Source organism: Dendrobates tinctorius, unplaced genomic scaffold, assembly GCF_039654945.1.
Source record: "Dendrobates tinctorius isolate UK_male_01 unplaced genomic scaffold, ASM3965494v1 ptg000332l, whole genome shotgun sequence".
In the NCBI taxonomy this organism is placed as follows: domain Eukaryota; kingdom Metazoa; phylum Chordata; class Amphibia; order Anura; family Dendrobatidae; genus Dendrobates; species Dendrobates tinctorius.
Window position 1 is genome coordinate 11,068,416 of NW_027361998.1, and position 25,983 is coordinate 11,094,398.

Below are 25,983 nucleotides of genomic sequence, written 5' to 3' on the forward strand. Positions count from 1 at the left end.
TCTCAGAAAATGAGAATTTTTAAAAAAAAAAAAATTCTGATTTTATTTTCACCGCTTAAAAATAAATGCATTAATAAAACTGGGCATTTTTACTGCACAAAGAAAATCGTAAACCATAATCCCCCCCAAAAATTACGGAATTGTTTTTTTTTTTTTTTTCAACACACGTAGATTTTTTTTTTCCTGTTTCTCAGTTCATTTTATAGTAAAGTAAATTGTCATTCCAAATTAATATATATATATTTTTTTTAAATTTACCTTCCATTTTTGTCTTGTGATATTAGTCGCCGATACTAGGTGCAAAATTTTTTTCAAAATGGCGAAAGTGGTTCAATGTCAAAAATGGTGTTTTTTTTCCCCCTGTCTTAAACGTAAAACTTTTTAACATTTCTAGTTCAAAAAGTCACACACAAAAATGTTGCAACAACTATGCCAAAATACTGGTGTTTTCAAAAAGACATCATGTAGGGGGATGGGAATAGAGTTGCAAGAAATTTTACAACTTTTTAAAGAGTTGCAATTCATGAATCAGGGGAAAACCTAAAAAAAAGGAGAGCATATAAAAAATAGACTTAAAAAATCCGCAAATAGATTAATGAAATGGGTGCAAATAAAAAAGGCGCAAAACTACACAAAAAACATGCGCAAGAGCAATGAATTAAATAAAAGGTTTGCAGGCAATACTAATAGTTTCCTGCAAAATTATTTGTGTCTTGGTCCGTTCACTGCTAACGACTGACGTACCGTGCTTATACTGTTCTCTGTTGTGCAGAATTAATAAACTTGGATCCGGCAGTGACTTTGAGGCCTATTTCCAACGTCTAGGAATTGCGTCTGGAAGAGCTCGCTATACCAAAAGCCGGGTGAGTATACTGCTATTATAAATTTCAAAAAAGTAATGAGTAAGTATATGAGTCACCAACTCATATACATGCAAGCAAAAAAGGAAGCACACTTGCATGTATATGAGTTGGTGACTCTAGGTTAAGCACCTGTTCACACAATGTTTACGCTTGGATGTGACGGTCAGTTTTTGAAATTTGTATTCATTTACCTTCTGACTGAGCACTCCACCTGTTAGCCGCAGGCATTTTTAATCAAAGCAGGGCCACTTCCCCTCCACAGAGATATAGACTTCAGTCTAGACAGAGGATTTTTCATAGGTTCCCATTCAGATGGAGACTTCAGTCTTAGTGAGGATTGGCATAGAATAGGGACCTAGAACACGAGAAATGCCTTACCGTGGCTTCCAGGTACACATAACTTGGCCATTTTATGCGCTAAACTTTCTCAATTTTTCATATTTCTAATGCAGTGATGCAATTCATTTTTCATATTTGCATGTTATGGCGCTACAGTGTGCTTCCTTTTTTGCTTGCATGTATATGAGTTGGTGACTCTAGGTTAAGCACCTGTTCACACAATGTTTATGCTTGGATGTGACGGTCAGTTTTTGAAATTTGTATTCATTTACTTTCTGACTGAGCACTCCACCTGTTAGCCGCAGGCGTTTTTAATCAAACCAGGGCCATTTCCCCTCCACAGAGATATAGACTTCAGTCTAAACAGAGGATTTTTCAAAGGTTCCCATTCAGATGGAGACTACAGTCTTAGCGAGGATTGGCATAGGCAGGGACCTGGAACACGAGAAATGCCTTACCGTGGCTTCCAGGTACACATAACTTGGCCATTTTATGCTCTAAACTTTCTCAATTTTTCATATTTCTAATGCAGTGATGCAATTCATTTTTCATATTTGCATGTTATGGCGCTACAGTGTGCTTCCTTTTTTGCTTGCATGTATATGAGTTGGTGACTCTAGGTTAAGCACCTGTTCACATAATGTTTATGCTTGGATGTGACAGTCAGTTTTTGAAATTTGTATTCATTTACCTTCTGACTGAGCACTCCACCTGTTAGCCGCAGGCATTTTTAATCAAACCAGGGCCACTTCCCCTCCACAGAGATATAGACTTCAGTCTAGACAGAGGATTTTTCATAGGTTCCCATTCAGATGGAGACTTCAGTCTTAGTGAGGATTGGTATAGAATAGGGACCTGGAACACGAGAAATGCCTTAACGTTGGCTTCCAGGTACACATAACTTGGCCATTTTATGTGTTAAACTTTCTCAATTTTTCATATTTCTAATGCAGTGATGCATTTTTCATATTTGCATGTTATGGCGCTACAGTGTGCTTCCTTTTATACTGCTATTATATTACCTGGTAAAACGTGAACCTGTCTGCTTTCCTCCAAAAACAGTGTCACATCTATCCACAGGCTGTGTGTGGTGCTACAAATCACTCCCATTTGCTTCTAGGCAGTTGAGCTGCAATACCAGACATAGACAGGTGTGGCAGTGTTACTGGTCAACCCCTTTAGTGGACCACTCATGGGACCTCATACGGTTCCTCACCAGTAGGTTCAAGTGTCCAGCTACCAAAGTGAGAAGGAGACAAAGCGACTGTATAGATTCTTTTTAGAGTTGCCACTTTTCTTTGGGGCCTATATGTCTAGATGAATTGCCATGAAGTTGACTATCTTACGATGGCATCAAGAGAAGAGTGTGCTGACTTTGCAGGAGACAGTGACCTGTCCATTCACATGAGCTAGTTACTACAGATCTACATGGGATAGAGGCAGAGCTATGACATTGCTAGTTACATCAGATCTACATGAGATACAGGTAGAGCCATGACGTTTGCAGCAGCAGAATGGCGTGTAGACCATCGGTTGATGGGAATTAAGCCAACACTAGAACAGGAGTGTGCAGATCTTGTGGGAGGCAGTGACTTTTCCATTCATGTGATTCACTCTCTGTAATTATGATAGGTCTGTACTTAGTCAAGTCAGAGTCTTGAAATTGGAGGGGTTGGAACATGTACCATATTATGCCGGGATCACACATGTGAGAAACACGGCTGAGTCTCGCATGTTAATACCCGGCACTCGGATCGGAGCATGCGGCCGCATAGCAATACATGGAGCCACACACTCCACTCCTGAGTGCCGGCGGCAGTACCGAGAATTAACATGCAAGACTCGGTCATGTTTCTCGCATGTTCCATGATCCCGGCCTTAAGATGAGAATAAGTAGTGTAGGGAAGGTGACCTGACGGACGGACGGACTAGTCAGAGTGAAGAAAGATAGGTTTGCACAGTGTAGGTAGGAGTCAGTGATTACAGTGGGGAAACAACTAGGAAAGTGTAGTGGACGTGCAGTACCTTGGGATGACCATTAGATGGCAGGGTGGAGTGTGAGCAAAGGACTTTACAGCAGCTTAGGGCTTTAGAAACCGTTGGTCATGGGGGGCGTGGTGACAGTTAGTGACAGTTTCAAGGAACCGGGGAAGTTATAAATTCTGAGGGAGGGTTCCAGAAGGTTCCAGTCCCCAGGGGGAGCCCAGGTGACAGGAGGACTTCGCCAGTCTGGGTGCCCTGAGGAGAATCCGACCAGGGGGACTGAGGAGAGGGAACGTCAGGGGGTGGTCCTGACAGGGAAGGACCGCAGCAGAGACGAGGTACTGGGTGTAAGACACCGTATGTGACACGACGACTGAGCAGTAGAAGCGCTGTTGGTTAATGGGCCTAAGGCGGCCACAGTGACGGAACTGTCAGGAGCGTCGACAGTAAAGGAGGGGACGGTGTGTGCAGACACGTCTCCAGTGTACGGTGTGAGAAGCGGCTCTGGAAACGGAGGGCCGCGAGGTGTGCCGTCAGTCGGACGGCAAGTGAAGAAATAAACTTGGACCTGTTGCACCCAGAATCTGCCTCCAATTGTCTCTGTATCATCTCTGCGCGGTACAAAAGTAGGACCACCCCCCCCAGCTCGGCACCCCACCACCGACACTACATTTGGCGTAGTCGGCAGGATCGCCGCCACTAATACGCTATCTTCTGCGGCAGGCCTGCAACTGAAGGACTGAGGAAAACTTGGACTGCTCTATTTCGGATTATAAACACCTGTGGACTAAAAATTACTGACCTGTGGATTACAAATTGGGACGCTGTGTCGGATCTGTGTTGCTTGCAGAGGATCCAAGGCAGTAGCTGATTCTGCCCAAGATGGCGGTATTACTTCAGCGCAGAGGAGAGGTCCGGGTGTTTGCAGTTGTTCAGAATGGACTGGGACCCCCTCCAACGTACCCCAAAAGGAAGCAGTATATGCCCGGAGACCGACGTTTCCATATATTGGACCCTGGCAGATGGATGGAAAGGTCTGCCAACGCCCCACCCAGCAGGAGTAGTGGCACAGAAGAAAAACTTGGCTGCGGCTGTCTGACGCCATTCGAGTGCTGCCCAACGGACGGTATGAGATGCTGCGGGTGTCGGGGCATCGGCCGCCTAGAGTGGCAATGGCGGCGAGAGATGGAGCTGCACCAGAAGTCATCTTCAGATTTACGGGCAGGCAGCGGGATGCTGAGCCGGGGAGCGGAGCCTGAGGGGAGTCAGCGAGAACGGCTGCCACCAATACCAGCAGAGGACTTCTCAGCGGAGCCCCCGAGTCCGGAGGGAAGGCCCGCAGGACAGTGGAGCAAGGAACGGAGGCTGCGGGGGAAACCGCGTGATGATGGAACGGAGGCCGCAGCGCCAGGGAAGGTGAGAGTACCCCCGGCCCTACCAGTGCCTCCGCAAGCGGCCCCCACCATTCTGCTGCAGCACGCGGCCCCCTGCGCACCGGAAGGCCTAGTTACCACGGGCCCCGTGGTGTATGCAGAGCTGAGCGAGGTCCCCGCTCATGTCCCCGAACTACCCCGCCCGGAGTCACCAGTGCAGAGCTCACCCAAAGAAGATGCTGCTGCGCTTTCCCTGCTAATAGCAGCTGCATTGTTGAAATCGGCCGTTACTCCGACTCCGTTGGAAGTAGTGGATGCGGCCTGTCCTGAGGCCGCGGTTATGCCGCTGCTGGAGTCGGCTGCGACCGATTTAGCGGGCCCTGTGATTCCAGCCCCCGAGGACCCGGTTCTCCCCATTTGCCACCTGACCCCAGCGGCTGCTGGGCCGCAGAAATCTTCGGCCGTTTCTGTCTTGCGGTCTTTTTCAGCGGAGTCCCGCCCACCGGACTCCAGGGCCCGTGCTGTTCCCTCCGTGTGGGAAGCGGAGGTGATCAGGAAGAAAAAGGCCCGGGAGCAGGAAGTGTGGAACCTGCTCCACACTCAAGGAGAGGCCGTCATGGAAAAGAAGAGGACTTGAATGGACACCCTCAGTATCCCCGTGGAGCCCTCACCTCTGTCCATTGAGAGTGGTATAGACTGTCAGGAGTTCGATGCACCGTTGTGCAGATTATAAGGACAGTTGCATTTAGAAAAAAGTTTTGTTGTTGTTTAACTGATGCAACTATTTTCTCTCTCTCTCTCTTTCTTTCTTCTTTCTATGTTCTTTATATACGAAAATATGTTTACCTGACAGAACGGGGATACGAAGACAAGAGGGAGTGTCCAGGTCCAAGGAAGGGGGGAGGAAAAAAGAGGAAATGCAATGTTATGTTATATTTTGGTTTTAAAAGTAAGAGAAAATGGAAAAAAAAAAATTATAAAAAAAAATGGGGTACTTATGCTATTATAAAGTTGTTTATTGTATAATATGCCAAAGTAAAATGCAACAGGTCCGGGTAAGGGAAGGTCTGCGGGACCAAAGGAAAGTGTGAGATCCGGTAGGGATCTAAGAGTTGAGGTCTGGGAGACCGGGACGCCGACCATGACATGTTATTGAAAGAAAGGAAAATGAATGGGAAGACGTGAGAAAGACAGCCGTCCTAGGTCAGGTCCCCAACACCACGGACACCCCTGAAGAAGGAAAGGCGGGCGCCGGCAATGATCTGGTAGGTGAGTGGCCTCGATCATGGCGTACCGGATAGTGAAAGGTAACAGTAGGGGAGAGTAGGGGAAAGATACACGCCGTAGAGAGAATACGGGTGTACCTTGCCCAATTTGAAAGACGTTGTCATGTGGCGTGCGCGCTGGTGAGTAGCAGTAGGCTGCTCAGAGCATAGTGCTCCCAGTGTGGTTCGGCCCCCGCAGATAGTGGGTTTGGCTCAACTTCTGGTCCGACAACAGAATGTAGGTGTAGATTCAGAACGACGAAGGCAGGGATGACGATTGTCGAGGACGACAATGGACAAAGGAAGGGGGAGTGTAGGGAAGGTGACCTGACGGACGGACGGACTAGTCAGAGTGAAGAAAGATAGGTTTGCACAGTGTAGGTAGGAGTCAGTGATTACAGTGGGGAAACAACTAGGAAAGTGTAGTGGACATGCAGTACCTTGGGATGACCATTAGATGGCAGGGTGGAGTGTGAGCAAAGGACTTTACAGCAGCTTAGGGCTTTAGAAACCGTTGGTCATGGGGGGCGTGGTGACAGTTAGTGACAGTTTCAAGGAACCGGGGAAGTTATAAATTCTGAGGGAGGGTTCCAGAAGATTCCAGTCCCCAGGGGGAGCCCAGGTGACAGGAGGACTTCGCCAGTCTGTGTGCCCTGAGGAGAATCCGACCAGGGGGACTGAGGAGAGGAAACGTCAGGGGGTGGTCCTGACAGGGAAGGACCGCAGTTGAGACGAGGTACTGGGTGTAAGACACCGTATGTGACACGACGACTGAGCAGTAGAAGCGCTGTTGGTTAATGGGCCTAAGGCGGCCACAGTGACGGAACTGTCAGGAACGTCGACAGTAAAGGAGGGGACGGTGTGTGCAGACACATCTCCAGTGTACGGTGTGAGAAGCGGCTCTGGAAACGGAGGGCCGCGAGGTGTGCCGTCAGTCGGACAGCAAGTGAAGAAATAAACTTGGACCTGTTGCACCCAGAATCTGCCTCCAATTGTCTCTGTATCATCTCTGCGCGGTACAAAAGTAGGACCACCCCCCCCCCAGCTCGGCACCCCACCACCGACACTACAGTAGCACAAGTAGAAGGTTGTGTTGATCCATACTGAGACAGTGACTCGTACATTTATGTCATTAAAAGGCTTGTCCCTTACTAACATGTTGATCACTCATCCATAAGATAATTTGTAAACATGGAGATTGCCGGGATAAAGCAACTTGTAGACCATGGGGATGATGGTAATTGTAAAAGCAGAAGAAGAGTGTGTTGATCGTGCCCGAGACAGTGACCCGTCCATTCCTGTGATTACTTCAGTTGAGAACGATCTACATGTGAGATGGTCAAAGCCATAATATTGGCATGAATAGAACAACATGTAGACCATCGGCTAAAGAGAACGGTGACGGCAGTAAGAGAGGTGTTGGGCGCCGGATTCCTGGCACTGCACAGCGGGAATCCAGAGACAGACATCCTGCGGTCTCCCATTCTCCTCCGACCGCTCGGGCTCCTGCTCAGCAATCTCGGCTAGCCAGGCATTTCCCTCAGACTCGTTCTATGAGCCTGGATGTTGCTGCCACCTCTGGTGCAGCAATGGTGACGCAACCTGCTTTGCAGGGAACTGCTCCAGAGGCTAAGTCCTCATGCCGTGCTACTGGGCATGCCCGCAACTTGTCCTCTCAGTGGAAAGCAGGGGTCACATGTGCAGGTCCTATGTCGGATCTGATTGGTCCTTCCTATAGTACTGGAAGGTCCCGGAAGCGCATGGCTATAAAAAGCCCGCATGGCAGCTCGGCCATGCGCTAGTGTAGCATATTATGCTGTGTGTGTATGGTGATGGATGCATGGACAGGTGACTGACTCATTTGAAACCCCTTCCCTCGGTTAATACGAATGGTGACAGATTGTTGGGTAGTCAGCTCCAGGTTGTGGCCAGCTACACGCCACTGTGCCTCCTGCACTGCACACTAGCGTCCGACGAGGCTCGGTCATTCCGGCGCCGTCGTTCAGCAGCCATAGTTATTGCCGCGCTGCGGTAGCAGCGTCCTTGGCGTCTGCGGTTGCAACGTCACTCGCTGGGTATCCTGTGAAGCGAACAGGGCCAGCGTCCTCTTACATCTCTATTGTGTTGGCGACTCTGTGTGTGAACAGAGCCGCTCTTAGCGTTCGGGTGACGTTAACCCGAGCGCAGTACCTCACCTTTTGGTGCGTCCGCCATTACTCAGCAGCGGTCTTGTCACCTACCGCGCGGTGGACCCCGGGCGGCGAACGCACCTCCTATTATTTATATCTGGTGCGTTCCGCCGACCCTAACATTACACTAGCGCCAGGGTCTGGCTAGTAATGGCGGATGAACAGCGACTGCTGCAGTACATTCGGCAGCTGCAGGGCAGGTTGGCGGCTCTCGAGCGTTCAGCCTCAGCGGCGGATGTTACTGCAGTCACTGTTCAGGCAGCCACAGAGGCTGTCTCCCGTGTGACCACAGCCATCCCTGCCCCGACTTTGTCCCACCTCCCGCTGCCCGAAAAGTTCTCGGGTGATAGTGCAGCTTGTAGGGGTTTCGTAAGCCAGTGCTCTATACAGCTGGAGCTGCTGGCCGCCCGATTCCCCTCTGAGCGGGCTAAAGTGGGATTTATTATTTCCCTTCTGTCGGGCAGGGCTTTGGAGTGGGCCACACCGCTGTGGGAGCGTGGTGATCATGTGGTGCAGTGTGTCTCGCGGTTCTTAGACATTCTGAAACAGGTCTTCCTGGGACCACGAGTCACCCATGACATCGCGCTCCGGCTGCTGGCACTGTCACAGGGCTCGTCCATGGTCAGTCACTTCGCCATCCAGTTCCGGACGCTGGCCTCAGAATTAGAGTGGCCAGATAAGGTCCTCATTCCGGCATTCTGGAGAGGTTTGGCTGGCCATGTGAAGGACGCTCTGGCCACCATGGAGATTCCCGCTACACTGGAGGAGCTTATCACTGTCTCCACCCGAATAGATCTTCGCTTCACCGAGCGAAGGTTGGAACGGGACCAGTGTAGGCAGAGGTTTAGGTTGGCACCTTGTTTTTCTAAACCTCTGGAATCTTCCGATCGGGCGTCCGAGCGTCAGGGGGCTTCCCGTGAGGGATCTAGGCTCCGGTCCGCTCGAGCTCCTGTGAGCTGTCATATGTGTCGGCAGTCCAGTCACCTTGCCAACCGGTGCCCACAGCAGCAGGGAGAACGCTCGCGTCTAGTGGCCGTAGGAGGCGGCGCACTAGAGTCAGCAACGTTTTCCTCCAAGCTGTCCTTTAAGGGGATTCTTGGGTTTGATTCTTCCACTCTGGCGGTGGAGGTTTGCATGGATTCCGGGGCGGAGGGCAATTTTATGTCGTCAGCCTTCGCCCAACGGCACGCTATACCCCTGGTTATGATGTCTACACCAGTCACCGTCAGAGTGGTGAACGGCACCACTCTACCCTCACAGATAACTCACCAGACCGTCCCCTTGGTACTCTCAGTGGCTCCGTCTCATCAGAGACGATATCCCTCCTCGTCATGCCCGAGGGTATTGACCAGGTACTTCTAGGGGTTCCCTGGCTGCGGTATCACTCCCCCCATATAGAGTGGTCCTCAGGGAGGATTATTGGGTGGAGTAAATCATGTGAGGGTAGATGTCGGAGGGAGTGCGTTCAGGTTGCCTCCACCGAGGTTCCCGCTGATCTCTCCTCGCTCCCCAAACACTATCGACAGTATGCAGACGTGTTCTCCAAAAAGGCGGCGGAGACCCTTCCACCGCATCGCCCCTATGACTGTCCTATTGACCTCTTGCCTGGTGCTGAGCCTCCCCGGGGTCGAGTCTATCCCCTATCTCTCCCGGAGACTGAGGTCATGTCTCAGTACATCAGGGAGAATCTGGCAAGAGGATTCATTAGGAAGTCAGTGTCACCAGCGGGGGCGGGATTCTTCTTCGTCCAGAAGAAGAGTGGGGAACTACGTCCTTGCATTGATTACAGGGGTCTTAACGCCATCACCGTTAAGAATAAGTATCCTCTGCCCCTGATATCAGAACTGTTTGATAGGCTACGAGGAGCGAGGGTATTTTCCAAACTTGATCTGCGGGGGGCTTACAACCTGATTCGCATCCGTGATGGGGATGAATGGAAGACGGCATTTAACACCAGAGACGGGCACTATGAATACCTGGTGATGCCCTTCGGCCTCTGCAATGCCCCGGCCGTCTTCCAACACTTTGTGAACGATATCTTCCGGGATATGCTTACCACCTCGGTTGTAGTCTATCTGGATGATATTCTCATCTACTCTCCAGATATTGACTCTCACCGGAGAGAGGTTTGCAAAGTTTTCGATCGCCTGCGGGCGAACTCCCTCTATGCCAAGTTGGAGAAGTGTGTGTTTGAGCAGGAGTCCTTGCCTTTCCTGGGCTATATCATCTCCGCCCAGGGATTGGCCATGGATCCTGCCAAGCTACAGGCAGTGATGGATTGGCAGGAACCTCATTCTCTCAAAGCGGTGCAGCGCTTTATGGGGTTCATAAATTATTATCGCCAATTCATCCCCCACTTTTCGACTTTGGTAGCACCCTTGGTAGCCCTCACCAAGAAGGGTGCAAATCCCAAGTTGTGGTCGGAACCGGTCTCCAAGGCCTTCTCCACCATTTCGCCACCAGTCCCATTTCGCTAGCGCTCCCATTCTACATCGCCCCGATGTAGACAAGCCCTTCATTCTGGAAGTGGATGCCTCTTCCGTCGGTGCTGGAGCGGTCCTGTTCCAGAAGGACACGCAAGGTCGGAAGCATCCATGCTTCTTTTTCTCCAAGACCTTCACACCGGCGGAGAGGAATTATGCCATCGGGGACAGGGAGTTGCTAGCGATGAAGTTGGCCTTCTCGGAGTGGAGACACCTCCTGGAGGGGGCTCGCCACCCTTTCCAGGTGTTCACCGAGCACAAAAACTTGGTGTATTTACAAACAGCCCAGCGGCTAAACTCTCGCCAGGCTAGATGGTCTTTGTTCTTTTCCCGGTTCCATTTCACCCTCCACTTTCTCTCCGGGGAGAAGAACGTCCGGGCCGATGCTCTCTCCCGCTCCGTAGTGTCATCGGAGGAAGAGGAGGAGGAACCTCGGCTGATCGTCCCACCCGAGAGCCTGAGGACTGTGGCTCCGGTTGCCCTTGAGTCAGTACCTCCGGGCAAGACATTTGTCCCTGCCCATCTGCGACCGGAGGTCCTCTCTTGGGCTCACTCGTCCAGAGTGGGTGGACATTTTGGGACAAAACGGACCTCTGAGCTTTTGGCGAGGACGTACTGGTGGCCACATATGGCCCGTGACGTCAAGGACTATTTTGAGGCATGCGTCTCTTGCGCCCGGAATAGGTCCTCTCGGCAGCGGCCCGCTGGGCTTCTTTTCCCTCTGCCGATAGCAGACAGGCCCTGGGAGATGGTCGGTATGGACTTTGTGGTGGGGCTACCCAAGTCCAGCGGCTGCACGGTCATTTGGGTTGTCACCGACCATTTCTCTAAGATGGTGCACTTGGTACCTCTCTCCCGGTTACCTTCAGCGCGGGGCCTGGCAGTTTTTTTCATCAAGGACGATTTCCGCCTGCACGGCATGCCGGACAAGATTGTCAGTGACCGAGGCCCTCAGTTTGCCTCCCGGTTTTGGAGAGAGCTCTGTTCTCTACTCAGCATTGAGCTGAATCTCTCCTCGGCCTATCATCCCGAGACGAATGGGTTGGTAGAGAGAGCCAACCAGACCTTGATAACATATCTTCGACATTTTGTCTCGGCCAGGCAGGACGACTGGGCATCCTTGCTGCCGTGGGCAGAGTTCGCGTTGAACAATGCTGTGGCCGACTCCACCGGTCAAACCCCATTCCTCCTAAATTACGGTCAGCATCCGCGCGTCCCTGTGCCCATGCCCGTGTCTTCCACCGACTCCAGGGTGGCAGACTGGGCGGTGGAGGCACGTGACATTTGGGATCGCACCCAGGATGCTATCCGAGCTTCCAAGTAGAGAATGAGGATCTCCGCTGACGCACACCGGCGTCCTGCTCCAAGCTTCTCCCCTGGCGACATGGTATGGCTCTCTACCCGAAACATTAAACTGCGGGTTGAGTCGCCCAAGTTCATAAACCAGAAAAGAGGCATGTAAAGAGGAGGGATCACCAATAAGGTATAACAAAATACAAGATAATAAACTTTTTATTAATCATCCAAAACAAACAACATGCAGTGCAATTATAAAAACAGTTAAAACCGCACAATCGCGTTCATTTAACACAATAACCCCTGCACAAACCCTTCTTTGTTATACCTTATTGGTGATCCCTCCTCTTTACATGCCTCTTTTCTGGTTTATGATATTGGTCTTAAGCATGTAATTGGTGATCCCTTAGTGGTGCCCTCCACAATTTTTGAGGTTGAGTCGCCCAAGTTCGCGCCACGATACATTGGACCATTCAAGGTCCTTGAGCGACTTAGCTCGGTGGTCTACCGCCTGGTTCTTCCCCCACATTTGGCCATCTCGGACGTGTTCCATGTGTCCCTCCTCAAACCAGTTCACATGGCCCGGTTTTCCGAGCCATCTGCCGGGTCTTCAGACTTATCGTCTGACGAGTTTGAGGTTAACGCCATCGTGGGGCGCAGGTTTGTCCGTGGCAAATAATTTTATTTGGTGGACTGGAAGGGTCATGGTCCCGAGGCTTGGACCTGGGAGCCGGTGGAAAACATTCACGCACCGCTCCTGATCGCGACTTTTGAGCGCAGTGAGGCTCAGAGGGGGGGGGGGGGGGGGTGATGTTGGGCGCCGGATTCCTGGCACTGCACAGCGGGAATCCAGAGCCAGACATCCTGCGGTCTCCCATTCTCCTCCGACCGCTCGGGCTCCTGCTCAGCAATCTCGGCTAGTCAGGCATTTCCCTCAGACTCGTTCTGTGAGCCTGGATGTTGCTGCCACCTCTGGTGCAGCAATGGTGACGCAACCTGCTTTGCAGGGAACTGCTCCAGAGGCTAAGTCCTCATGCCGTGCTACTGGGCATGCCCGCAACTTGTCCTCTCAGTGGAAAGCAGGGGTCACATGTGCAGGTCCTATGTCGGATCTGATTGGTCCTTCCTATAGTACTGGAAGGTCCCGGAAGCGCATGGCTATAAAAAGCCCGCATGGCGGCTCGGCCATGCGCTAGTGTAGCATATTATGCTGTGTGTGTATGGTGATGGATGCATGGACTGGTGACTGACTCATTTGAAACCCCTTCCCTCGGTTAATACGAATGGTGACAGATTGTTGGGTAGTCAGCTCCAGATTGTGGCAAGCTGCACGCCACTGTGCCTCCTGCACTGCACACTAGCGTCCGACGGGGCTCGGTCATTCTGGCGCCGTCGTTCAGCAGCCATAGTTATTGCCGCGCTGCGGTAGCAGCGTCCTTGGCGTCTGCGGTTGCAACGTCACTCGCTGGGTATCCTGTGAAGCGACCAGGGCCAGCGTCCTCTTACATCTCTATTGTGTTGGCGACTCTTTGTGTGAACAGAGCCGCTCTTAGCGTTCGGGTGACGTTAACCCGAGCGCAGTACCTCACCTTTTGGTGCGTCCGCCATTACTCAGCAGCGGTCTTGTCACCTACCGCACGGTGGACCCCGGGCGGCGAACGCACCTCCTATTATTTATATCTGGTGCGTTCCGCCGACCCTAACAAGAGGACTGTGCTGATTTTGTGGGGACAGTGACTTTTTAATTATTGAGATTGTTAGTTATAAATATGTCTGTCTGTAATAGAGATGGTGCCTTGAGCTAATCAGGAATACAAACAATTTGTAGACCATTGGATGATAGGAATGAGGAGCGCAGCAGAAGAAGAGTGTGCTGATCTTGTTGCAGACAGTGACCTTATTTTTCTTCATAACACTTGAATGTAACTGGATTTTTTTTTGTATCGCAAGACTTTATGTAATCAAATGGAACATGTACATACATCAGATTCGTTACCAAATAAACATAGGTCAAATTTTATATTTCAGAAAACCGACAAATACAGCAATTATCCAGTCTACCACACAGTCTATTAGACTTTTGAGCTGGTGGAGCGTTTTTATGACCCATCATTCAAGAAGCAGCTTGCAGTAGCCCAAGTGAGGGGAAGCCTTGTGTACGAGCTGGCAGACTCCACCATTATACCCTTTAACGCCCTGGATTATGGAGAGGAGCTGAAGAACTTTGCCGATGGCATTTCCAACTTGGCAAAAAAACACACGGAGCAAATGGAAAGCTGCAATGTGACGTTCGGTGAGTGCCCTCAAGAAACAAGACGACAAACACAACTATCTCCAGCACACATGTCAATCGGGTTCTTAAAGGGGTTGTCCATGTAAAATAATAACAGCCTATACTGGATTCTGGATATATAGTGGATTCTGATGGGGTGTTGCCACTGAGCCAATTTCTGTTCCAAAATTTTTCCGAAAAACTATGTGCTCACAACGTATTTTTCAGGTGGAAACAGCCTGGAAAACCTGTCAAAAAAACCATTCAAAAGAACGAACATAAACATTTCTGTGTAAAAACGATTTGCTGTTCATACAGTTGTGGCCAAAAGTATTGACACCCCTGCAATTTTGTCAGATAATACTCAGTTTCTTCCTGAAAATGATTGCAAACTCAAATTCTTTGGTATTATTATCTTCATTTAATTTGTCTTAAATGATAAAACACAAAAGAGAATGAAGCAAAAAGCAAAACATTGATCATTTCACACAAAACTATTGTACAAAAGTATTGGCACCCTCAGCCTAATACTTGGTTGCACAACCTTTAGCCAAAATAACTGCGACCAACCGCTTCCGGTAACCATCAATGAGTTTCTTACAATGCTCTGCTGGAATTTTAGACCATTCTTCTTTGGCAAACTGCTCCAGGTCCCTGATGTTTGAAGGGTGCCTTCTCCAAACTGCCATTTTTAGATCTCTCCACAGGTGTTCTATGGGATTCAGGTCTGGACTCATTGCTGGCCACCTTAGAAGTCTCCAGTGCTTTCTCTCAAACCATTTTCTAGTGCTTTTTGAAGTGTGTTTTGGGTCATTGTCCTGCTGGAAGACCCATGACCTCTGAGGGAGACCCAGCTTTCTCACACTGGGCCCTACATTATGCTGCAAAATTTGTTGGTAGTCTTCAGACTTCATAATGCCATGCACACGGTCAAGCAGTCCAGTGCCAGACGCAGCAAAGCAACCCCAAAACATCAGGGAACCTCCGCCATGTTTGACTGTAGGGACCGTGTACTTTTCTTTGAATGCCTCTTTTTTTTCTCCTGTAAACTCTATGTTGATGCTTTTGCCCTAAAAGCTCTACTTTTGTCTCATCTGATCAGAGAACATTCTTCCAAAACGTTTTAGGCTTTTTCAGGTAAGTTTTGGCAAACTCCAGCCTGGCTTTTTTATGTCTCGGGGTAAGAAGTGGGGTCTTCCTGGGTCTCCTATCATACAGTCCCTTTTCATTCAGATGCCGACGGATAGTACGGGTTGACACTGTTGTACCCTCGGACTGCAGGGCAGCTTGAACTTGTTTGGATGTTAGTCAAGGTTCTTTATCCAACATCCGCACAATCTTGCGTTGAAATCTCTTGTCAATTTTTCTTTTCCGTCCACATCTCGGGAGGTTAGCCACAGTGCCATGGGCTTTACACTTCTTGATGACACTGCGCACGGTAGACACAGGAACATTCAGGTCTTTGGAGATGGACTTGTAGCCTTGAGATTGCTCATGCTTCCTCACAATTTGGTATCTCAAGTCCTCAGACAGTTCTTTGGTCTTCTTTCTTTTCTCCATGCTCAATGTGGTACACACAAGGACACAGGACAGAGGTTGAGTCAACTTTAATCCATGTCAACTGGCTGCAAGTGTGATTTAGTTATTGCCAACACCTGTTAGGTGCCACAGGTAAGTTACAGGTGCTGTTAATTACACAAATTAGAGAAGCATCACATGATTTTTCAAACAGTGCCAATACTTTTGTCCACCCTCTTTTTTATGTTTGGTGTGGAATTATATCCAATTTGGCTTTAGGACAATTCTTTTTGTGTTTTTTCATTTAAGACAAATTAAATGAAGATAATAATATCAAAGAATTTGTGTTTGCAATCATTTTCAGGAAGAAACTGAGTATTATCTGACAGAATTGCAGGGGTGTCAATACTTTCGGCCACAACTGTACGTTCAGGCTTTTGAATATCTGTCAGCCACTTCAGGGCTCCAAAAACACCATGCAATTAAAATAAGAGTCCATTCTTCTCGTGTTTTCCACCTGGAAGACGACCTGTACTTACTAAGAGAAGTCAATAGGAAAGGTCAAAAGTCAACTGGACATTTTTTAAAGCACTTTGTCATTGTTTTACTTATATGTTAGCGGCTTCCTTTTTTTTCTCTTCATTGAATAATGACCAGAAAACAACAGTAAAAAAGACATCGGAAAAACCATGGAAAAACCACTACTAACCAAAACCATCCGAAAAATGCTCCGGAAATAACTGAATAAAAGGACATAAAAGACGCTTTGTGAAAAAAAATTTTTTTTCGAGATTCCTGCTTGAAAAACTCACCTGTGTTCACCTGAATTTAAAAAAAACATTGTATGCACATAGCCACTGAGCAGGAATTCTCCAATTCCTCTCAAAAACGTGGCGTTACCGCGCAAAAAAAATGCAGTTAAAGAGACTGAGTGTGAACATACCCTGGTGAGGATTTTTACAAGGAATCTGTGCCATAAACCATGTAAAAAATCTCTGTGTGAATATACTCCAAGGCTACGCCCCCACGATGAGCTTTTGATGTTGCAGAACTTCACCTATTATGCTTGGGTTTTTTAAGTGCATTTTTTTGTTTTTGATGTTACCTGGTATTTGGTTTTGACAAAACTTGACATAATCATTTGCATATTCAATGCGTTTTTGGTGCGTTTTCGCAGCGAAGATGCACTAAAAACTCATTCAGGGCAGAAGTACCTTCTGACCCTTGCTAATACCAGTATCAGGATTTTCTTTGCGGGCATTCCATTCCATAGATAAAGTAAGCAGCGACATCCCCTGTGTCTCCTATGAATGTATCCACTCCTGAGCTAGAGTCTTCTGTGATGTATCTGCTCTAGCCTCACTTGTGATATATCTGCTCTTGCTCGGTGTCTCCTATGTGATGCATATAATCCATCCCCACTGTCTCTTATATGATGTATATTCTGCAGTCTCCTATGTGATGTATATATACAGCATTCTCTGTCTTCTATGTAATCTATATGCAGCAGTCTCGGTGTCTCCTAAGTGATGCATATACTGCAGTCTTTGTGTCTTCTTTGTGGTGAATATACAGCAGTCTCAATGTCACCCATGTAATGTACGAGGGGCGATCCAAAAGTAATGATAATCAATAATAAACACAATGAATATAGTCAAAAAAAATTTTTATTTTTCTACATAGTCTCCTAACAAGTCTATACATTTAGCCCATCTCTTTTCTAAACTTAGAATTCCCTTCGAAAAAAATTCTTGATCTTGACCCTCAAAAAACTCCCCAACAGCGGTTATCACGTCGCTATTGTTGTCAAATTTCTTGCCCCGAAGGTGTTCCTTGAGCCGAGGAAAGTGAAAGAAGTCACTGGGGGCTAGATCTGGTGAATAGGGGGGGTGTTCCACCAGTTCAAAGCCCGCTTCTTGAATGGTAGCCATGGCAACTGCAGCTTTGTGAGCCGGTGCGTTATCTTGGTGAAACAGCACTCCAGCCCGCAGTTTGCCGCGCCTTTTCTCCTTGATAGCCTCCCGCAATCTTCTTATTTGTTCTGCGTAGTAGGACCCCGGAATAGTGGCTCCCTTCTCCAAATAGTCCACCATAACAATTCCTTCAGCATCCCAAAAAAGGACGCCATAACCTTCCCTGCTGAGCTTGACACTTGGAATTTCTTCGGCGTCGGTTCGTCGGCTTGTTTCCATGTCATCGATTGTTGTTTCGTTTCGGGATCAAAGTGGTGGATCCAGGTCTCATCCATGGGCAAAAAACGTGACCAAAAATTCTCCTAGTCTGCTTGGAACTTTTCGAGATTTGCTATTGAAATGTCAACTCGTTTCTTCTTTTGCTCGTCGGTTAACATTTTTGGCACCCAACGCGCGGAGACCTTTCTCATATGCAATTCTTTTACAAGGATTCTTTGAATACTGCCATATGAGATCCCTGTGACCTCAGCTACATGCCTGATAGTCACTCTTCGATCTGCCAACACAACTTCTTCAACTTTTTTCACGTTTTCTTCATTGAGGGACGTGGATGGGCGTCCTTCGCGATGTTCATCTTCCGTCGATGTTCTTCCCAGCTTAAATTCCTTGGCCCAACATGCAACTGTGGAATATGGAGGAGAAGAGTCCCCCAATGTTTCCACCAAGTCGCTGTGTATGTCTTTGGTAGACATTTTTTTCAAGCAGAGGTATTTGATGACAGCTCTGAGCTCGTTTTTTTTCCATTTTGATGTTCACTCCTTGGCAGTTCATATTCAAATGAATGCAGCTCCCGGGAATCGTGGCCTATTTAAGTGATTTTTTTTTCCTGGACTAGTGGGTACCTAAGAGAGAAGAAAACATTTTATTTTAATTTCTGTGTGCAATAGAAATAACCGATTATCATTACTTTTGGATCGCCCCTCGTATGTACAGCAGTCACGGTCTACTCAAGTCTTTGGGTCTGCGTTTGGTCTGATTTTCTCCATTCTGCAACTTTTTTTATTCTTCAAATCCAAGAAAAACTAATCCCAATCTGATCAGAGTGTGATTAGCAAAATTGGACCGATTTTGCTCTTGTTACCCTAGCCTAAGAATCCTTTGCTTTCAACTGTGAGGTGGAAATTTCAAGAGTATGGACCACTCCTGATGGTTTGAAATGAGAGGTGTGGATCGTTTCCCAACTGTATAGAACCTGGGACATTTTTGAGATGACTTCAGTGCCCAACCTCACTAATCTTGTCGATGCCAGAAGTGGGAAGCCTCTACAGAAGAGTAAAAAGAAGTGAGGGAACTTTAAAATTCCTGGAGTTAGAATGAGATGTTCAACAGTGACACATGGATGAGATATTGAGGAGTCCACATAGATTTTGCTGCAGTGATGTATGTGAGACTACTCTTGTATTTGACTTGACATTGTCCTAAAAATCTACCCAGACTACCATTTACCCAACTGAGGCCAAAGATTATCCTTTTGGCCTCTGTAAATTGGATTAGTCCATATTAATTCCCAGTCCCAAAAGGTATACCATGCTGTTTTAACATCTCACTGTCATGATCTGAAGTGATCTGACAGTTTTAAATTGCACTGGGTGAACTTTTTTTACTTTGGAAAGTTCCAAGGTGTCTTGACTGTCCCCGGTGGTGGTGAGTGGTATTGCACTTTAGGGTTTTTTGCACTTAATTATGGATCAGGTGTGAAACCCGATAAAGGCGTGCTCAGGGTGTTCACTCACTGCCTGTGATATTGTGAGATTGCTTTCACTTTGAGTTGGAGAGCCTGGAGGAAGGATGGAGCTGGTGAGGAGTCCTGCGCAGCTTAGCCAGGGGGGACGTGTTGCAGCTATGGTGTCTGGACGAAGGGCTCGCATGGCGTGGTGGGGTCGCAGTGATGGAGTCAGCGGGAAGTGTCTGCATGGTCTGGTGGAGTGGCTACTATGGAGAGTGGCACTCACCATGTGGGACTTGGCCGCTGAGCTGGACTCAAGCATGCTTGACTTCGTGGCAGAAGCTGAACACTTCCTTGGGACTCTGGTACTAAGCAGCTGCAACTGGTGTTGGACTCTGCTCCAAGGCTGCACTAAGGTGGAGGATCCTGTTATGGTGATGGATCCAGGTGGAGGAGAAGATGCACTCAGGTGGAGGGCTCTGTTGCTAGGAGCGCACGCAACAGAGCAAAGCTAAGTGGTGTTTCCCCTGTATTGTCTCTTTCCTCATGTGTGTTATTAGTGCAGTGGTGGGATTAGTCTCCGCACCGACCCATTCCCTAGTGAGGGTTTAGGGTCAGGGTGAGCAAGGGCGTTAAGGTACGCGTGCGGCGACAGGTGTGGAGCCTGTTTAGGGAATGTAAGGAGTACAGGGACACTGGCTCAGGGGAGCTTAGGAGGTCTCCATGTCCCCATTCCCTATCGCAGGGCCCACCATTGTTAAAGTTTCCCAGGTTCCCCCTTTATTATTTGATTATTGTATGTATAACGTGTAATACCTAAATTCGCCAGGTGGAGGCGGCGTATCCACCTGCACATTTTATTATTTAAATGCGCCCCACTGGAGGCGGTGTATCCAGGGTCACGTGTGTTATGGGTCCGCCTTGCGGAAACATCTGCGACCTGACACACGTGATCATGACACTCACAATGTGCAGACACACAATGCTTAGGCTTTTCTAACACCTTTTTTCTTGTATCTCGTAGACCACTTATTTGGTGCCATTGAAAATTTTACCAACTCCGCTGCAGGACTTCACCAACGTATTAAAAACGTTGATCTCAATAAGTAAGTTGGGAAATCCAGGTGAAATGATGTTCTGATGCCATTGGTAATTTCACTTTGGTGAAGACCATAATCTCCAAGCAATACTCATTTTAGGACTGAATGGGCTTTATAAAGCTGTCAAACCCCTTTGGCTCTGATTTAGAAATGTACCAAATGGAAAAACAAAACTAAAAAGCCTAAAATTCATATCTATGCCAATGTGTGATTGATGTATAAATCAAGTGTTTCATTGACCAACTCCTTGAACCTTCGGAATATCTTCCATATAATACACTGGTCATAAGAGGCATTGGCTCAAAGTCTTGTACCTGGTGCCTGTAGTGGTCACAATCTGTTGTATCTGCACCTTATTCCAGTGTTTTAGGTACCCCAACATCGCAAGGACCGTAACTTCCTTTTCCGTTAGGTGATAAACTTAGCAGTTGGCGCCAGTAGGATAAACTTTCTGTTGGCAAACAAACATTTAGCACAATGTCTATTTAAGATCAGACCCCTCACATGCCCCAGGAAAAGATATATTTTCTGTAAATTTTCCGCTATTAACTAAAGATGTCTTCTTCTAGTCCAATGGCCGTTCGCATCCTAAATGACCAACTGATGTTTGCAGAGAGGGCACTCACCAATCCTCTGGGTCTCCCGGGAAGACCTTTCTACAGGTAGGGGTAACCTTTTTCTATTTTTTGGCATCTTTTAGCTTGAAAAGTACCATAGCTCTGAGGGACCTGACTTGTGTGTGAGCCCTTTGATTTTAATGGTATCTGTGTAAGACTTCATTTGCCCTACAGTGGAGCTACATACTTTCTCCTACAGATCTCAACCGATCTCTTGGAGCCCTAGTTGGACACCTTGATATCCACTTATCTAGCAATCATTTGATGATCCACGGAGATCCAACCTTAGGAACCCTCAATGCTCCAGAGCATGAAGAGGACACAACACTTGTGCTTTTAACTGTCCCTGTCAACTGTCCTTCAGAAGGGTAGAAACAACCAAAGCAGCTCTTTCTGTGCTTTGTACTATAATGGGGTCTCGAATGGACCCACCATGGTCCTCAGAATGAACCCCACATCCCACCTGACTTCCAGCAGGCGTTTTGGATCTTTATAAGTAACTAAAATCCCCGTCTGCTTTTTGAGTCTCAACAGGCAAAAACAAAGAAAAGTCTGAAATCTAGCGATCTTCACCAAAATTGGGCCAGTGCTGATTAATCTCATCCTGTGATTGGGTGTTGAGAAGCATTTTTTGCAGTTCAGGGCTGAAATAGCAATGATATGACTTTGCCCAAGCTACATGTGGATAATGGGGCCCTTTTTAAGAAAGCATTTTTTTTTTTCCACAGACACATCATCTTTGCACCAAGCAGCCATAACAAATACGCTGGAGAATCATTTCCGGGTATATACGGCGCCTTATTCGACATAGAAAACAAAGAAGATCAGAGAGCGGCCTGGGAAGAAGTCAAAAGGCAAATTGCTATTGCCACATTTACGGTGCAAGCGGCTGCAGAGGCTCTGAAAGAAGTTTAGGGTGAAGGGATCGCTATACTCGCTGTTACCTAAAACTGACTTACAACCAGCAGACAGAAAAATATACTCTGGTCGTCCGTAACCGTTTCTTGGACCCAAGCAGTTTTGTACGACTTTGAAAAATCCAATTAGATATTAAAATTTGCTACCCATTTCTGAACAATATTTGCCTCAAGATTGGTCATCAAGCCTGGCATGCAAAATACTAATGTGCTTTTTAAAAAGCTTGGCGGAGACTGACCGTACTGGCATAAAAATAAGTTGTAAAAAAAAAGTGTATGTCCAGAAATTTAGCAAAATTTCAAATATTTCTTATACTAGAAAATCCGGCACCACTTTGGTTCACCTGGAAAAGCGGGAACCACTGTCTGTTCTGGGCCAGTACTTTGTATAAAACCATATATTTTTATAATGTCCATTACTCCGTAGGGGCCGACCATGAACACAGGACAAAGCTCCTCCCCGAAGGAAAACAAAAGGAAAAACTAGTAAAAGAAAGTATTTTAAGCAGAGTCTAATTTTATTATCTTTCAGTATTTATCTTGGGAATCATTGTGACACTGTGATTGGTCATATCGATAGGCAACAGAAAATGGAGTCCCCTTTAAATGTATTTATTCTTTTTATTGCTCGCACTTTCCTTTTAAAATGAAGGTGGTAGTTCATATTATACTAAAGTGTATACTATCATTGTCAGCAATGATTGACAACCTATCCTGAAAAGCCCTCTGTGTTCTGAATGAGTCACCGTAGGAGGCAAAAACAGAAATACTAGCTAAGTCCAGAAAACCAGAGAAGTTGGCAGCTATCGGATTGCAGACCCCTGAACCTATCAACAACAACTAGCAGTAGCCGTGGGGGTTCCTACGGTGCCCTAGACCCCTCGATCACAGCCGGAGAACTACATAGCCTAAAGACAGAAAGGGAAATCTAAACTGCCCCAGAGCAGACCCCAAAGCAATAGGCAGCCCCCAACATATAATGACGGTGAAGCAAGATGAAAAAACACTCACACAGATAGAAAGATAGGCTGAGCAAATGATGGGGCCCAAGCTAATTAGATAGGACAGGATAGAAAAGCTGCTGTCTGCAATCCGCCAAAAACCCTATCAAAACAAGGGCCAACAGGCTGATAGGGAAAAAGGCCCAGAAGACGCTAGGCTTCAAAAAGACTATATCAGCACTCAGGTATTTTCTGAAGACAGAGCAAAAAGGAATTCAACTCACCCCAGCAGGGAATGGCAGAAATTCAGAAAAACAAGGCAAAACAAAACAAAACACAAATGCAAAAAGCAGTGCAGAAAACTTAGCTTTTGAGGAGAAGGAATCAGACTGGTCTCCTAGAATCCCTCAGAGAGATCACCAGCAAGGCAGAAGGGCGTCGGCTGCCTTATATCCAGTCAGCAATTCCCGTCACCCAGTCATCATCATCATACCCAGGTGCTTGGTAATCAGCCTCACTACCTTCCTTCACCAGAAGAGGGAGTTCATCAGACCTCAATGGTGAAGGGGAAAATGAACTCACAACACCTCTGTACACACTTTCCAAAGCATTAAATAGGACCGCCCACTGGACCCCCTAACTGCAAACTAAGCAGTTGCTTACTAAATTAACAGGTTATACTGAATTTTTTTATTTTTTTCACAATCCTATATGGGGGGGATTTAATAATTTAGTTTTACAACAGTAAATTGCCGTATGTGGAAAGCAATTTGTTTTATGTAGATTTTATCCTGCCTCCTTTGACTTTTAAAAAATATATATGGGTGTGGTCAATATTGACCTCTGAGATTCACTGTACTCTACTCCAGAAAGTGGTGGAAATTATAGAAGTGTACTCCAACTTTATTCATTAAGAGGTATGCACGTGTTATAACGGGGGGGATGTTGATCAAGACTGACCTAGGTAGAGCCAGACTTATTGAATTTTCCTCCTTTTTTAACTATCTGCTGAGCTTTCCTGATGTATCACATGGTGGTGATGGGTACAACATGGGGGCTGATCCATAATATATGTGTTAGACGGCATGCTCGCAGAGTCTCTCCGCTTCGCGGTGGCAACTGCAGGTGTGCAGAGTTTTGGCTGGGTGCGGCCAGCTGTGTGTGTGGTCTTACCACTCTGGTCTGCACCGCGCCAGCACCGGAAGCAATCAGGTCTTGCTTGTAATTGGCCGCAGCAGTCATGCAACTTGAACCGCTCATCATTGGATGTTTCTCCAATGGTGCATGGTACAAATGACCTGTCCGCTGCAGCTGATCACAAGCCACAGCGTTCCTGCAGCTGGTCGAACTGTGAAGTCATTGCTTCTAGTGCTGCGGCAGAGCACAAGGCAGGCATGCACTGGATCCAGGGTGGTTATGGAAGGCAAGTACGAATTGTTTTTGTAGAACCCAAGCCTCACGTAGAGAGCACCTTTTGCCCGAAGAACTCCTTTAATAGCCATGCTTATGTACCATGGGTAGAGTTGAGCGAAACGAGTCGAAAAAAATTCAAAAGTCGCCGACTTTCGCTAAAGTCGGGTTTCATGAAACGAAACCCGACCTTAGCGTTAGGTCGGCCACGAGGTCGGTGACCATCGCGCCAAAGTCGTGTTTCAAAAGATGCTTTAGCGCCCTTTTTCAGCCAATCAGAAAGAACAGACACTGTGGGCAACGTGATGACATAGGCAGCGGTCACCACAATCTTTGAGAAGGGCATGCAAGTGATTGGCTTGCTTTGTGGGGCGTCACAGGGGGTATAAAAGGGCGTGCATGCCAACCGCCATGTTACTTATGCTAATCTCAGAATAGTGAGAGCTGCTGCTGATTCTGTCGGGAGAGCGTTAGGAAGGCCAAAAGAAAAAAAAAACGCTTCTGCTGATAGTGATTTTCACTGCAGTTAGTGTGCAGTGAAAGGTGAAGATTTTTGCTTTTATGCAGCAGCACTGGCGGTGATTAGCCTGCCTTTTAAGGCTACCTGCATTGCTGTGTGCACACTGGTGTTCAAACTGCTTTTTTAAAAGCAATCCAAATTTTATTGTTTTGTCCTGGTGAGGTACTGAGCGTTCATTTTTTCACACACCGTACACTGGTGTACGCTCCTCACACAGTACCGTGTACCGGCTGTTATCACGGCCAAATTGAACCTATCTGTGTGTGTCTCTGTAAGGAAAAGCCGAGGAGTTTGTCCGTTCTTACAGACCTACACCTTAGAGTTTTGTCCGTTTTTCAAACAGTTTCGTATAATTGCTGTTTGATTACATTCAAAACTAGAGAGAGCGTGTGTTAGTCCATATACAAAAACAAGGAGCTTGACAATTTTACATACACACACCGTACAGCGGTGTACGTGTACGCTCCTCACACAGTACCGTGTACTGGCTGGTATCACGGCCAAATTGAAGCTATCTGTGTGTGTCTCTGTAAGGAAAAGCCGAGGAGTTTGTCTGTTCTTACAGACCTACACCTTAGAGTTTTGTCCGTTTTTCAAACAGTTTCGTATATCTGCTGTTTGATTACATTCAAAACTAGAGAGAGACAGCGTGTGTCAGTCTGTATACAAAAACACGGAGCTTGACAATCTGTGTGTGACTCTGTAAGGAAAAGCCGAGGAGTTTGTCCGTTCTTACAGACCTACACCTTAGAGTTTTGTCCATTTTTCAAACAGTTTCGTATATTTGCTGTTTGATTACATTCAAAGCCAGAGAGAACGTGTGTCAGTCCGTATACAAAAACACGGAGCTTGACAATTTTACATACACACACACACACACACCGTACAGCGGTGTACGTGTACGCTCCTCACACAGTACCGTGTACCGGCTGGTATCACGGCCAAATTGAAGCTATCTGTGTGTGACTCTGTAAGGAAAAGCCAAGGAGTTTGTCCGTTCTTACTAGGGAGATTCCAATTCTGCCCAATTCTATATACACCTTGTAGTTTGTCATACACTAGGCAATTTTTGCCTGTTACATTGCGATGTACTATACACAGGGCCTGACAGAATACAACTGTGTCCTGAAGTCTGTATAGAGATACCATTTCTCCCCAGTCCTCTATACACCTTTTTTACGCCATCCAGAATCAGCCTGTTACTTTGAGGTGTAAAATACACAGGGCCTGACAGAAAACAACTGTGTCCTGAAGTCTG

At 47.3% G+C, this 25,983-nt stretch overlaps 1 protein-coding gene across 1 annotated transcript; it reads left to right on the forward strand.

Moving 5' to 3' along the window:
- The first annotated feature begins 13,830 nt into the window (after positions 1 to 13,830).
- On the forward strand, positions 13,831 to 22,478 carry LOC141074282 (putative N-acetylated-alpha-linked acidic dipeptidase). The gene is made up of 4 exons (XM_073561901.1): positions 13,831 to 14,084; positions 20,245 to 20,326; positions 20,890 to 20,982; positions 21,666 to 22,478. The coding sequence occupies exons 1-4, from the start codon at positions 14,060 to 14,062 to the stop codon at positions 21,850 to 21,852; spliced, it is 387 nt and encodes a 128-aa protein (XP_073418002.1). The 5' UTR covers positions 13,831 to 14,059; the 3' UTR covers positions 21,853 to 22,478.
- Positions 22,479 to 25,983: the final 3,505 nt, after the last annotated feature.